Below are 14,242 nucleotides of genomic sequence, written 5' to 3'. Positions count from 1 at the left end.
ACAGCTTTTTTTAAAACTTCAGGGTGCAATTCATGATCACCAGTCACATACAAGTGCAAGATGAATGCAAGGTTTTCCACAAAGTTATTTTTGATGAAAATATATATCAGTTCATAAGAGTTAGTTATAGATTCATTATATGTTTTCACTGCTGATGTGGTACTGAGTAATAATCAATCACTGTTTCATTACCACATACCAAATCAATACATAAATCAATAATTTTGAGTATATTCAAAAAAGGCAATTCCACAACCCTACCCTCTCTACACTGCCCACCCCTTCTGGATTATTTCAAATAGCTTTAATGACATGTCAGTATAAACTATATCCCAACAACCAATTTTGAAAAACAAAACTCTATCTGTGATATATTCTTCCTGAACCAGAATCATAAATCCAGTTTATATCTTGCATGGACATGTTATAAACTATGATAAACCTTTTAAGCACAAGGCAATAAAGCTGCTTATTAATTCCTGCCTTCAATACACAATGTAAATGTCAATATGAGAGACAGACAAGCAGATGAACTTTCATTACTCAACCTCAGATAGTATAGCTTTCTCATATCACACACAACTCTTGCTGTGCAGAGTTGCATCCCTTAGTTTTACCAGGACTCTGAATGGGAGATTTGCCCTGATCATGAACTTTGGTATGTCAGCACCCTACCCATGCTCATGGGTTTCGCAAAGTGAAAACAACATAACATCTTTTATGGCTATTGGCCAACCTGGGACATCGGTCATCCCCGAAACTACACCCTTGATACCTGTGTCACTTCCAGGTTTTCCTTCCATGTTAAGGTGGCATGGTGGGATATTACTAGAATACCTTCAACAAGGCATCAAACTCACTCACACACACACACTCACTCACTCACTCACTCACATTCACCTGGTGGAGCGGGACTTGTTAAGAGAAGGTTTTATTCTTTTTGAAAGGGTTTCAGTGGTCATACACATACCGGGCATTTGATTACCGGGTATTATTTAAAAAAATATATTTCTTCAAACATTTGTAGTTACAACTTTTTAGTTTTCCAATTCACCAAGAATATAACAGAGGTTATCTGTACAGGTGATGGAGGAAGACAGAGCACACAGAAAGTACCGGCCTTGATGTGCATAGGGCTTGTGTTGAGAAACTACTAGGAAAACTAAACTTGGGTTTACATTGTGTAATAATGTTACCATTTAGACATACACTTATAACACTGGTGTTATACCATACAAAATTGAAATATACTGCCACTTTTTACTGTCTTATTGAATAGTTCATTCAATACCTAGAGCTCCCTTACTCAATACTGATTAAATATACACACAGTTGTATAACAATGTTATAGGCCTTCTTTATACTCAAATATATAATCTTTACTTGACTTGCTTGACAATAGTGAATCATGAATGGTTAAAAACCACTGACATACAAAATCACAACATAGTTCAGCATTGTTCAGTATAAAGTTGGTGCATCATAAGGAAATCCAAATTTTAGTGCTTTCAGGAATGAAATGGAAACATTGTGTAACATGTTTAGGCTAATGAAAAGATATTCTTGTTTCTCAATACTTATTCATAACTGACTGTGTAGTGGATTAATATTGGATTTTATAAATCTTTTTACTTACTTATCAATAAAGGTACACTGGATTCTATAATATAACAAAGCCCCATCTAGATCGTAGAATGAGGTTTGTTTGTTGTGTAACATCACTCTCAGCAGTATTCCAGCTACATGATGGCGGCTGGTAATAGAGTCTGGACCAGACAATCCAGTGATCGATATTGTGAGCAACGATGGGATACCAAGTCACCGAGCCTGACCACCATCCGGATCCATCAAGTCGCCTCTTACGACCAGGATAGGTTGGTGGGGAGCAATTCTAACCTGGAATCCCCCCAGGGTTGTAGTATGAAGAGACAGAACCAAGGCATGGTGGTCACAGGTCAGTGCGCTGAGAATCTGACACACTCTAGATGACAAGATGTATGCAACAAGTTGGAATCTGTTGGCATTTCACTTGAAAAAGAGGCTTCTTAAATGTATGTTAACAAGCCTTTTCATCTGCTATACACGTGGCATATACATGACATTTATTTAACCGAACTGCCTCATTTATGATGCAGCATGGGTTTGTGAATAAATATGTCACCTTAACGTCATGAAATCTGTTTAACGGTTGAATATCCACGTTCTAATAAATGGACATCAGCTGCCTATATATTTGTGGTATTTTGCCATAGAAAGTGTAAGGCTTGGTTCATTCAAACTCACCTTCAAAAGTACTGGACACAAGAATCAACTTTTCAACTGCCATTTTATTAAATTCACTTGCCCATTTCATTATTCATAAATCTCCTGTACATCCCTGACAATGTACATTGAGATAGTTGCATAAAGCCATACACAGGAAGACATAACATTACTGACAGATATGTCTGCATAGACAATGCAGGGATACAAATGTTTCAAATGTTTCAAATGTATCAGTGAGTGAGTGAGTGTGGTTTTACGCCGCTGTTAGCAACATTCAAGCAACATTACGACAGGGGACACCAGAAATGGGCTTCACACATTGTACCCATGTGGGGAATCGAATCTGGTTCTTAGGTGTTACAATTTAAAGCCTTAACCACTAGGCTTCCCCACCGCCCCATTTTCTCACCGACAGCCTAGACCCACTTAAACTGAGTTCCTAACTTCAACCTGACATTCCAGGATTTAATAAAACTTAGAAATATAACATCACATTGTTTCTGAACAAATACTGTGAGTTCAATGAGTAAATACTTCACTGGCTTTTCTTAATTCCATAAACATGATAAATGTACACTGAATGATTGCAGCATCCCACTGCAAGGTTACCAAGGGGTTTACACACTGAATCAATTCATGCCGAGAATAAATGCCAGTCTTGTCTATCACGTAAAAACATAGACTGCTTATGTATAATAGGATAGGACAAGAATATACGACAAGCCTCATTCATCACCAGCCAGTGCCATAGTTGTGTCTCGGACAACAGAAGTGGTCCACCCATCCCTGATAAGGTGCTTACTGCAGAACGAGGCTAAGACCATCTGTACACATGCAGGTAGACCCACACCACATGGTAGTCTCCCTGTCTGTCTTAGGGGAGCTGTGTGCTTTCATTTGACACAAACCACGACCCTCATTTGTTGACAAGTGCTACTGAATGCGAAGATTCTCCTCTAAGCTCCTTACAGAGAAGTCATTCCCTCTTAGCATTAGAACCATTTATGACAATTAAAGGAGTGCTTCCTGGATATAATCTGATGAAGCTATTTTTAGCAAATAGCAATGATAGGATTTCATTTTTATTCAATACAAATGTGGAGGGTAACAAATGGCAGATTTAATGTGTCATAGTCCCACAATAAGGATGAACATGATGAAAGAAATACTATATCTGAGATTTTTAATGATGTAACAAGTATTATTTTTGGGATAACACTTTATTAGTAAAGTACAAATTCTCATACTTATTTGGGTTGCGTCCAATCCGGGATTCAAACCCACACTGCCAGAGTGAGACTTCTAGACTAGATGAAACTAGACTACCAGTTGTTGGACTTTCATGTCACTGACTTTGTGTGCCTTATTTATCTCGAAAATTAATTTTAAGGGTCCTTGCAGGCAATATGAGGGTCCTGTAAAGTAATGAAATGGTGTAGTGTACTGTACGTTTAGAAAATTACTTTAGAGCCTGAAATGAATCAATGGTCCTGTTTATAGTGGTCATTATTGATGGACAAAATAACAGACACCCATAACTGCTCTTGGTGCGCTGTAGGTACAATGAATAATATTGGTGTCCCTTAGGATGCAGTACATGTTTTTCTGCATCCATTCTCTACATGTGTGCGTCGTGTAATACCCTGAATTGACTTATTTATTATTAAGGTGCACAACTCCTTTTAACACTGTTCTTGGTCATCGCTGTACATCTCTACACAATTGGTCTTCTAGATAAAGTGATGTCCCTCAGTAGCTAAACCAAACCATTTAACATTGTGGCCACATGTGTGAATGACAGCTAGCATGCAGTGGATGTCGACACGGTGGTTGCCCGAACAGGGACAACAGCTGGCTTAATGTCTACAGTCCCATTGTGCCCACTCAAGGTATTACAATCATAGTCCTTACCCTCCATCAATGCGTACATGATGCAGCAGGCTAAAATTACACTACGCCTTTCAAACACGACTTAAATAAATGGTTTTTATGTTTGCTCGGTGGGTTGGAGATGGGGTGAGGTAATCTTTTATACATCAATTTTCATCTTTCTAACTTTAAGATAAGGCATGATAATCAATAAACAAATATATACCTTGGGGTAACAGAGTTCAATCTCCTCTATCTACCATGCAGATAGAGTGAGATAATTCAATTCACTTTATATACATGGGAGGGTGATGAAATAATTCAGTACACATGCATCTATCACAGAGAAGGGGTGTGATAATTCTATACATATGTATCCACCTGACCAGTGAAGATCTGGGGTAGAATAGGTCTTCAGCAACCCATGCTTGACTAAAAGGCTACTATGCTTGTCATAAGAGGGATCGGGTAGTCAGGCTAGCTGACTTGGTTGATGCATGTCATCATATCCCAATTGCATTGACCGTTGCACATGATATCAATCACTGGGTTGTCTGGTCCAGACTTGATTATTTACAGACCACCGTCATATTGCTAGGATATTGCTGAGTGTGGCATTAAACAACAATCAAAACAAACCTATCTACCTGCGAGAATGGGATTTGATAATTCAATACACACAGAGATACATTAACATACAGTGTTATACCCTGGGGGTGAGATATATAAATATACACTATTCAACCCAGGCAAAACACACACACAAAGTAACAAATCACAACAATCAAAGTAACTGCCTGTATAATCATTGTTACCAAGGTATTTCTTCTTCTCATGATCTGGCCTAGTTCAACTCAAGTCACTCCGATAACTGTGTGGAATCCTGGTTTGCCAGTTATAACATTGTCATATCTTCATGATAAGTATTGAACCTACACAAAAAGCCATCTTCAACCATGACAAATAGCATGGAAGTGGTAAGTGTACTTAACAGGTTAAAGTGCACAAAGTTTCTCAAAGACCCCAAGGATACATGTATAAGAAAATAAATAAGATTAAAAACACATCAATCATAACCTGCCCAGAGGTATTAATTTGGTTTTTTTAAAAACATCCTGGCTGCATTCACGAATATGATCTTGTTACCTCAAGGGCTGTTTTAAATTGCAAAATGTTTCTTACACATATTCTGTTGAACTGCCTTGAAATAGTTGTTAAGAAATCTGTAATTGTACAAGACCCTCACTGGGTCTCAGCAAGGGATGACAAGAGTTACTTCCCCTCCCTGGCTGTCTTTACTTCTGAGTTTAGACTACAGTGTCTTTTGTAGCAGCTCAGCATCATGTCAAATAAACATGAAAATAAACATGAAAAATAAACATCATGAGTCCTGGAAAACTACCGGTAGTTAATTGAAACTCAGGTCTTTTTTCGTCCTTTTTTCAACACAGCACTCAGCAATATTCTGGCTACAGGACAGAGGTCTATAAATAAGTGTCTGGACCAGACAATCCAGTGATTGACATCATGAGCATCAATCTACGCAATTGGGATATGAGGACATTAATCAACCAAGTCAGTGAGCATGACCACCCGATCCCGTTAGTCGCCTTGCGTGACAAGCATGGGATAGTGTAGACCAATTTTAACCCAGGAAGTGCATGCAAATATTGACTAAACTCTCATTTAAACAACTGCAGCTTGTAGCATTTATAGTGACAGATAAATCGACTGCATAAATTTACTGCAGCCCATACAAATTTTAAACACGGAGATGTACCTGCAACGGTCTAAGGGCAGCGCTTATTTTGAACACTTAGGCCATAGACATTTATCCCCTCAGTGAAACCTCCCGGTCTCCATACATGGGTCTGGGGGTGACAAGAATAAACCCAAGATCGGCTTACGATTCAAACTCACAAGCAAGGGACCTAACTCCACCCATCTGGTTCAACATGAGCCCCATCAGACCACTTGGTTGCTCTCCTCCTTTCTGCCAATCCTCCCCAACCCACTCCCTGCTACCGAACGGAAAACAATAAAAAATATTTTAAAAAATAATGAACAAATTTAAAACTCTTTGTTTGTCGGCCCCTAAACAGATATGTGGACACTGTGTCTGAATCTTCTGGAACAACCATGGTGTATATATTCAGTATTCATCATGCCAGCCGAGAGATCGTGACATGACTCCATGCTGGTGATAATGAATACTGATTGATTCAGCTGACAGAACACAACTAGTGTCTACAGCTGGAGTGAGTGAGTGAGTGAGTGAGTGAGTGAGTGAGTGAGTGAGTGAGTGAGTGAGTGAATATTGCCCCATCAGCAATTTTACAGCTATGTGTGATGAACTGCAGTGAGTGAGTGAGTGAGTGAGTGAGTGAGTGAGTATGTTTTAACGCCACTTCAAGCAATATCCCAGCAATATCACGGCTGGTGACACCAGAATGGACACTTCGCATCAAAAACGCATGACCCATCCCAATGTTAATCATTTCAACATGGGGACATGGCTGGGGTATTCTATTGCTTGTCGAAGAGGCAACTAAACTGGATCGGAAGGCCAAGCTATCTGACTTGGTTGATTATGTGTTATCAACCACTGGTTTGTAAGGTCTAGATTCAATCATAAACAAGCCGCTGTGTCTTTTCAGGAATACTGCAGAGTGTGGAGTAGAATTAAATAAACTAACAATCCGGCCATGAGCATTGCTTACATGGAGGGAGTGGACTTCTACACTGCAATCAGCAGTACTACAGTATTATCAGTTAGCACCTAATCAGCCAGACCAAACTGAGAGTTGACCTTCACCTCAGATACACAACCCACCCCAGTTATAAATATTCCTGTCAGCTATATACGTGAGTGGGGGATGAGGGAGTAAGGTTTAACTCTGCTTTGAACAGAGCCTCAGTAACATCTGCCCCCGTTATCAATATTCCTGTCAGCTCTTCACGTGAGTGAGTGAGTGAGGTTTAACTCTGCTTTTAACAGTGCCTTAGTAACATTAACAATTTTTACCACTGAAACACACATGCATGGGTATGGTGTTGACAACCTAGAAACAATCAGGGTAATTTGTGATTTGAACTCATGATCATAGGTGTCTTGCATGACTAAGGGACATAACTCCGCATAGCAACCTGCGGCACCTCAGACGACTGGGCACCCGTTACACTTGTTGAGTGAGTGAGTATGGTTTTACGCCGCTTGTAGCATTATTCCAGTAATATCACGGCGGGGGACACCAGAAATGGGCTTCACACATTGTACCCATGTCGGGAATCGAACCTGGATCTTCGGCGTGACGAGCGAGCGCTTTAACCACTAGGCTACCCGACCACCCCTACACTTGTTGAGCAAATAATACTGAAAAAAAGGGCACGAAACACACTGTAGTGTTATTTTTTCCCCTTGACACAGTTTCTTCTGCGACAATACTATGAATACTATCAAGCAGTATGCAGTATTAACAGCAGACCAACAGCTGGGAAGTGGTAGTCATAGTGGGTCCAGTACCACAGATGAAAACATGCTAGAGAAAATGTTGATGACACATTTTCCTGTTAATCTCCCTATAACTTCAATGGTCAGAAAAGGAAAGGAAGACAGTTATTGGTGCGTATCCAATATCCTGAAGCGTATGGAACAACAAAGACCATTAATGTCATCCCTGTCATTGGGTGAGTGGTCGATTATGACTAATTACAAAATATCCATAGCAGTGTTAGAAATTAAGGGGGGCTGCCCAGTCATTGAGGCATTGTTCTACAGCATAGTCTAGGGACCACTAACTGATGAACTTTTATTAAAATTAGGGTTACATGAGTGAGTATGGTTTTCAACAAAATTCCACAAATATCCCAACTTGGAAGACACCATAAATGCTTTGAGCACTTTACTGATGAGGTGAATTGAACCCTGGCCTTCTGCATGATGAGTAAACACTCTACCCACTAGGCCACCCAATTGCCATGATAGGGATACAAGGACCATGATACTTGAAGTTTAAACTCTGAACACAACATAGCCTGTGATCCCAGTCTTCAAAATAAGTGCCTGCCCGCCTGCCCACTGCTGGTAACTTCTCTGTCAGGCTGCATGAAATGTTCCTCCACCTGCCCAACTGTCTGGGAGATATATTCAGTTTATCATAACTCCTCATACATTCTCAAGTAATTGACTGCATTATTTCAACCGAATCATGATGCCATTTGTCTATTATTTTTGCGACTTTCCAACATTCATAATGTCTGAAAACGGGCAGGTAACTTAGAAGATGGGCTGGCAACACTTATGAGTCACCTGCCCGACTGTCTTTTGGGGTTTAAAAATTATTTCAAACACTGAGTGATTCAGCTTTTTTATTGCCACACATTGTTAAAATCAATAACACAACTTGGTGGGAGTGTATGAGAAATAAAAATGCAGATATGCACTTCAATATGCACCTGTTTAATGATATCACCTGTTACCACCTGTTACTGAATCACCAAAAACACTGTAATCACCTCTGATATGCAAGCCGATGTGTGATAACACAACCACGCTTTGCCTTGAAGTGGCCAGGGAGAAACCTATCTGGATGAATTATTCTACCTGAGCTAGTAGATTTCTCACCTGTGTTTTTTAGACAGGTACAAAATGTTACTTACTTTGAGTGAGTGAAAATGGTTTTATGCTGCTTTTAGTAATATTCCAGCAATATCACGGCAGGGGACACCAGAAATGGGCTTCACACATTGTACCCATGTTTGGGAATCAAACCTGGGTCTTCCCTGTGATGGGCAAATGCTTTAACCACTAGGCTACCCGACTGCCCCGTTACTTACAGACTACCACCTGCACAAACCATATATAATAAAGGTACGGGCCTTATGTGATTTACCTGGATTGTGTGTTTTCTGGTTACCGGGGTTGGTTAGACACCTGTTGAGTCATACATCAAAGAAATTGGCACCTTAAGTTACAATGTGGCTGTGTAAGTACAAACAGCATCTACATATATCTACCTTTGTGTCACCGTATCTACCAAAGACAATGACACACCCTTCCCTGTCACCTGAATTTCACCTGTCTACATATCACCAGTATTATCTTTCAAGTACACCTCATTTTCATAATCAAATTATGTATGCACACTGGTACATTCAAGGTACGTTATAACAATTCTACCTGTACCTACCTGTGTGGATTACAATCACCGGTCGTGTATATATAAAGATATACACCAAGTATTTTACTTACTTCTGACACAGGCATCTCATAACATTCTGCTATCTTCTGGTACAGTTCTTTCACATTGGTAAATCCTTGTATGATACCGGTGGGGGAGCCCTGTGCTAGCTGACAGTGAAACACGAGTTTGGGCCTAGGCTGTGGTTGAGCAGGGGAGTTGTCCTTCGCCACTTTCCCACCTCCATTTGTTTCGGGGCTACCCGCAGGGCGGGGCGCTTCATCGGACGGAGATTGTTGATTTTGTGTCAAATTCTCCTTACTTTTGTTTTTCTTACCAAATATAGGCATTTCTGATAGTCTTTTGTGAACCTAAACTCCGATATGTGTCAGTGTCTCCTCGATCCCTTTCTGTGGTAATAGTTGTTGCCGTCACGTATCCTCGCTCATAGAATATGGCCGACCTGAGGTAAGACGGAAGTTGCGTATGTCGATCACGGTTGGGCGGGGCTGGAGCAATGATTAACTCAGGTGCGTCAACACAATCACGCTCCTTTCAAAATTACCTACCCACCCGCTGGGGTATACCTGTCCTTGGTTAATTAAGGTGAATTCACCTGTCAGGTACAACAATTATCAACTTTCAGTATGTGACACTGAAGTCGAAACACTTTCCAATGTCAGTCAAGTCAGTGTCTTTGATTGGCTAGTCTTCAACATTATATGCGGTATGTGCAAGACATGTCTATGTGGTGAAATCAATTGAAAATGATACCGGTGATTTAGAAAAAAACAACTGCATGTCAAATTAACTTCATTAACACTAGACTATGAATCCGGACGTATCTGTGCATGATGTAGAGTATATATATTTTTTTTCTTCCGCGTTAGCATATTTCAGAAACCGGCCAATGAGCATCGCCGTTACAATTGCGACAGGTGCCCGGCGATAGCGTACCTGTGTGTATATAACTACACCTTGGTTTGTTTCTCAAATGCCAAGGTGCATTTCACATGCCAGGCTGTCGATCGCAAACCTATCGCCTCCCAGGACTGTGCGCACGGAATAGAGTACCCGCGCGATTCAGCTAAATTAAACCTTACTCAAAGTTTAATCTGTCGAAAAATAAATAAAATCTACAAGAAGAAAGTTTTCTTTTTTCTAACATACAGGTGCCAGGTTTTCATTTCCTGCATTTTAAATACTGCATTTGACGTCACAGACGCGAATCTAGCTGAAAAAACCTCGTATAGTTTATATCAAACGGGGAGTTAATTGGGCAATTTTGAGCAAGATTAATGAGGGCGGTCAATCTTAAAGAAATAATTCAAACTTTTACAGATAACCACGCTTCTTGTATTTAATCGCAGACTTCCTGTTCGTGACAGTGATTATCAGGTTATCAAGCGTCTTAAATGAAACTAAATTAGAAGCGGTTCGAGTACTTCAGATATATAAGGAAGGAGATGGGCGGTGTGGAGTTTTTCAGCGTCAACACCAGCAGTTTCGCGATAAATAGAAGTAGAACCTTTAGTCTCCCACAGAACATGCCCAGATTATCTCAAAGGAAACTCGACCCAGACAGTCGTGACGTTCTTATTTTCATTGAAGCTGGCTGAATTTCTGCCGACACACCTTTTTTAAAAGTTTACACTCTTTATAGCCAACAAACGTGAACCATGTGTGTTTGTTGTTAAACTCGGCAACATTCCAGCTATGCGACGACGAACTGTAAATAATCGATTCCGGACCGGACAAACCAGTGGTTAATATTATGAGCAACACCCTACACCGTTTGAGTGAGATGAGACCCAAACAACAACAAATGTCGAGCCTAACCACCCGATCTATTGAGTCTCTTACGACAAGCATAGGTTGCCGGGGGCCTTTCTAACCCGAAGTCCACACAGGATAGAACAAGAGTACTTATATATAGTAGCAGTCCGTTACTCGTCAAACCAAGGATCGGGTTCTAATCCCAAAGGGTTTAGATATTTCTTGTGTGATTCCCATGGTTGCTTTCCCCAGCCTGAACCCGACAATCCGATCCGTGAAGATCCGGGGTAGAATAGGTCTTCGGCAACCCATGCTTGTCCTTAAAGGCGATTATGCTTGTCGTAAGAGGTGACTAACCGAATCGGGTGGTCAGGCTTACTGACTTAGTTGATGCTGGATTGTCTGGTCCAGACTCGATTATTTACAGACCGCCGACATATAGCTGGAATATTGCTGAGTGCGGCGTGAAACAACAAACAAACAACAAACCAGACAATCCAATGATTGACATAATGAAATTCGATCTACGCAATTGGGATATGATGACATGCATCAACCGAGTCAGCGAGTCTGACCACCCGATCACGTTAGTCGCCTCCTACGACAAGTATAGGTTGCTGAAGACCTATTCTCTATCCGGAATTTCATGGGTCTTAACGCCGCTTAGGACAGTATTCCAGTTGTATCACAGACTCAGCTTAATGTTGGATGAAAGCCCGAAGTGATGCAGGTCTCAGACGTTTACCACTCGGGTAACACCCAGGAACTCAAGTACGGTGCAAACAAACCTATGGAAACATTATCGTGAGCCTGTCCGTATATTTTTCTGTTTCCCATCTCCCGCCCGCGCTGAATTCAATCTCGCACTCACTCTGTCTGAGTATATTGGGAACGTCAGTTAATAGCTTATTGAGAAAGAAGTCACTGCATCGATGTATAGAGCTTCAAAGTCGTTCCTGCTAGGCGACCTCGTTTGCATATTTATGGGATCGTGATACCTAGTTTATCGGATTGGTTTATCACATCGATAACGGAAGAATCTATATGATAAATGTTCATGGATACAGAGAGCCAACTCACTTCGTTAAACTCTACCCTTTACACATTCGTGGATATATGGAGTAACGTTGTCCCTATTTTGACTTGTACCATATGTTCCCATGTTTTTTTCAGGTGAACAATTGACTTGCCTTTGCATGTGTTTGAGACGGGTGCCACCGGTGGGGCAGGATGCGCTCACCTTTTCGCGAACGCCTGGTACAATTACTATTCGATAGTGATTCCTAAACACATGCTCATGATATAGTCGGAATTGTACAATCGACTCTGCTTTACGCAGAGATTTCTATTGGATATGGAATCGGTTTTATCGCTTTATTTATTTGAATAACATAGATTTCCAACAGGCTGATTCTGACAAACCTAGAAACAGAATCATGACGAATCTGGGAATCATAGAATTTTGGCACACGTAATTCTGTGCTGCCAATTGCGGCGTCACTGACGACTGGGCCACTCCATCAAACACGCACGGATAACGGAAATCTTGCTTAAGTGATCTTAAGTCGATGGTTGCAAGACACCCTTTACAAAATAAACGAAACATATGCTAATTAGGTTTCCAAACCATAGTTTTTGTTTGATGACAACTATGCTGGAATAAGTATACGTGTAAATATCTTTAAACATATTCAGAATGTTTGTTATTTTATGGATGTGAAAAATAGGGACGACGACAGGCCGCTTGATAAAGTGAATGAGTGAGTATGGATTTACGCCGCTTTTAGCAATATTTCAGCAATATCACGGTGGGGGACACTAGAAATGGGCTTCACACACTTTAACCAGTAAGCAACCCCACCGCCCCTCTTGATATATAGACACGTGATGAAAAAGTACTTGTGTTAGAGGAAGCGATGTACATCACGTCTTGAAGCGAATCGCCGTCTATATTTAGAAACAAAACACGATGTTGAACAGTTGTCGTGAACCAATGTCAAACTTTAACGTATGCACATACACACAATACGCCTTTCCGCCTACAGTTCTTATTTTACCGTACATTCACGGGGCGGTGGGGTAGCTTAGTCGTTACGAATGTTCGCTCGCCACGCCGCACGGGTTCGATTCTCCACATGGGTACAATGTGTAAAGCCCATTTCTGTTGTCCACCGCCATGATATATAGCTGGAATATTGCTAGATTCGGCTTCAAACCATACTCACTCACGGTGCATTATGACCCGTGAAGATCCGGGGTAGAATAGGTCTTCAGACTCCTTGACTTGGTTGATGCATGTCATCGTATCCCATTCGCGTGGATCGATGCTCACGATATCAACCACTGGATTGTCTGGTCCAGACTTGATTATTTACAGACCCCCGTCGTGTAGCTGGAATGTTGCTGATTGTGGCGTTACACAAACAAACAAATAAACAAACAACAGTGCATTTACGGTGTAACGGTGCTAGAAATTGTGCATCCCAACATTCAACCAGGTGAAGTGAGGTGAAATGGGGTAATTTTTATTCCACTGAAAAACCAGTTGAACCCAAGGCTTGACTGCATTTTCAGAGATGACTGTGAGCTAGCTTTAAGAATGGTTAACATCGCCCTACGTTCCAAGTCAACCTCGGCTGTGATGTGTCGGTTCAGCAAATCAGAAAACCAAAGATCATGTTGACATTATCTTCCATTACGGTTTAATTATTTTTTTCTGTCGTATTGGAAAGTAACGGTATGACGGAGATCATTCCGATGAACGCAGTACAGGATATAGTGAGCACATGATCACCAATAACAGCTGCGTCCTTCATGGTCGTCGCGGGTGAGGTGAGATGGGATTTAACGTCGCGTCAAAGATTATTGCACTCTCTCTCTCTCTGCCTGTAATTGTGCGGACTAATGCCGATTTTATAGCGCTGGCCCACTGAGATACCATGCAACACTTTAACATGAATACCACACTCTGACACAGTATATTGACTCCGAGCCGAGCAGTCCCTTGTTTTAGACCCTTGATGGCGAGGGCCAGGCAGGGTAACAAGTACCATCTCTTTACGTCTTTTTGTATGACGCGGCCGGGGATAGAACCCGGACCTTCCACTCTGTGGGCGGGCGTTAAGGAGAGGTGAGGTTAAACCTTATAATTG

The 14,242-nt window shown here is 41.1% G+C and overlaps 1 protein-coding gene across 1 annotated transcript in view; it reads right to left on the bottom strand.

Annotated features, from left to right (window-relative positions):
- LOC124133206 (PDZ domain-containing protein GIPC1-like) overlaps nt 1-10,070 on the bottom strand; it is a 47,467-nt gene extending 37,397 nt beyond the window's left edge. The window contains exon 1 of the mRNA XM_046497498.2: nt 9,386-10,070. Within this exon, the coding sequence (XP_046353454.1) occupies nt 9,386-9,664 (279 nt within the window). The 5' untranslated portion in view covers nt 9,665-10,070. The remainder of the gene's footprint in view (nt 1-9,385) is intronic.
- Nucleotides 10,071-14,242: the final 4,172 nt, after the last annotated feature.

The sequence above is a fragment of the Haliotis rufescens genome, unplaced genomic scaffold (assembly GCF_023055435.1).
Source record: "Haliotis rufescens isolate VD_foot unplaced genomic scaffold, xgHalRufe1.0.p SCAF_2, whole genome shotgun sequence".
NCBI classification, from domain to species: Eukaryota; Metazoa; Mollusca; class Gastropoda; order Lepetellida; family Haliotidae; genus Haliotis; species Haliotis rufescens.
Note: the sequence above shows the minus strand (reverse complement) of the source record. Positions and strands in the feature narration are given on the sequence as shown.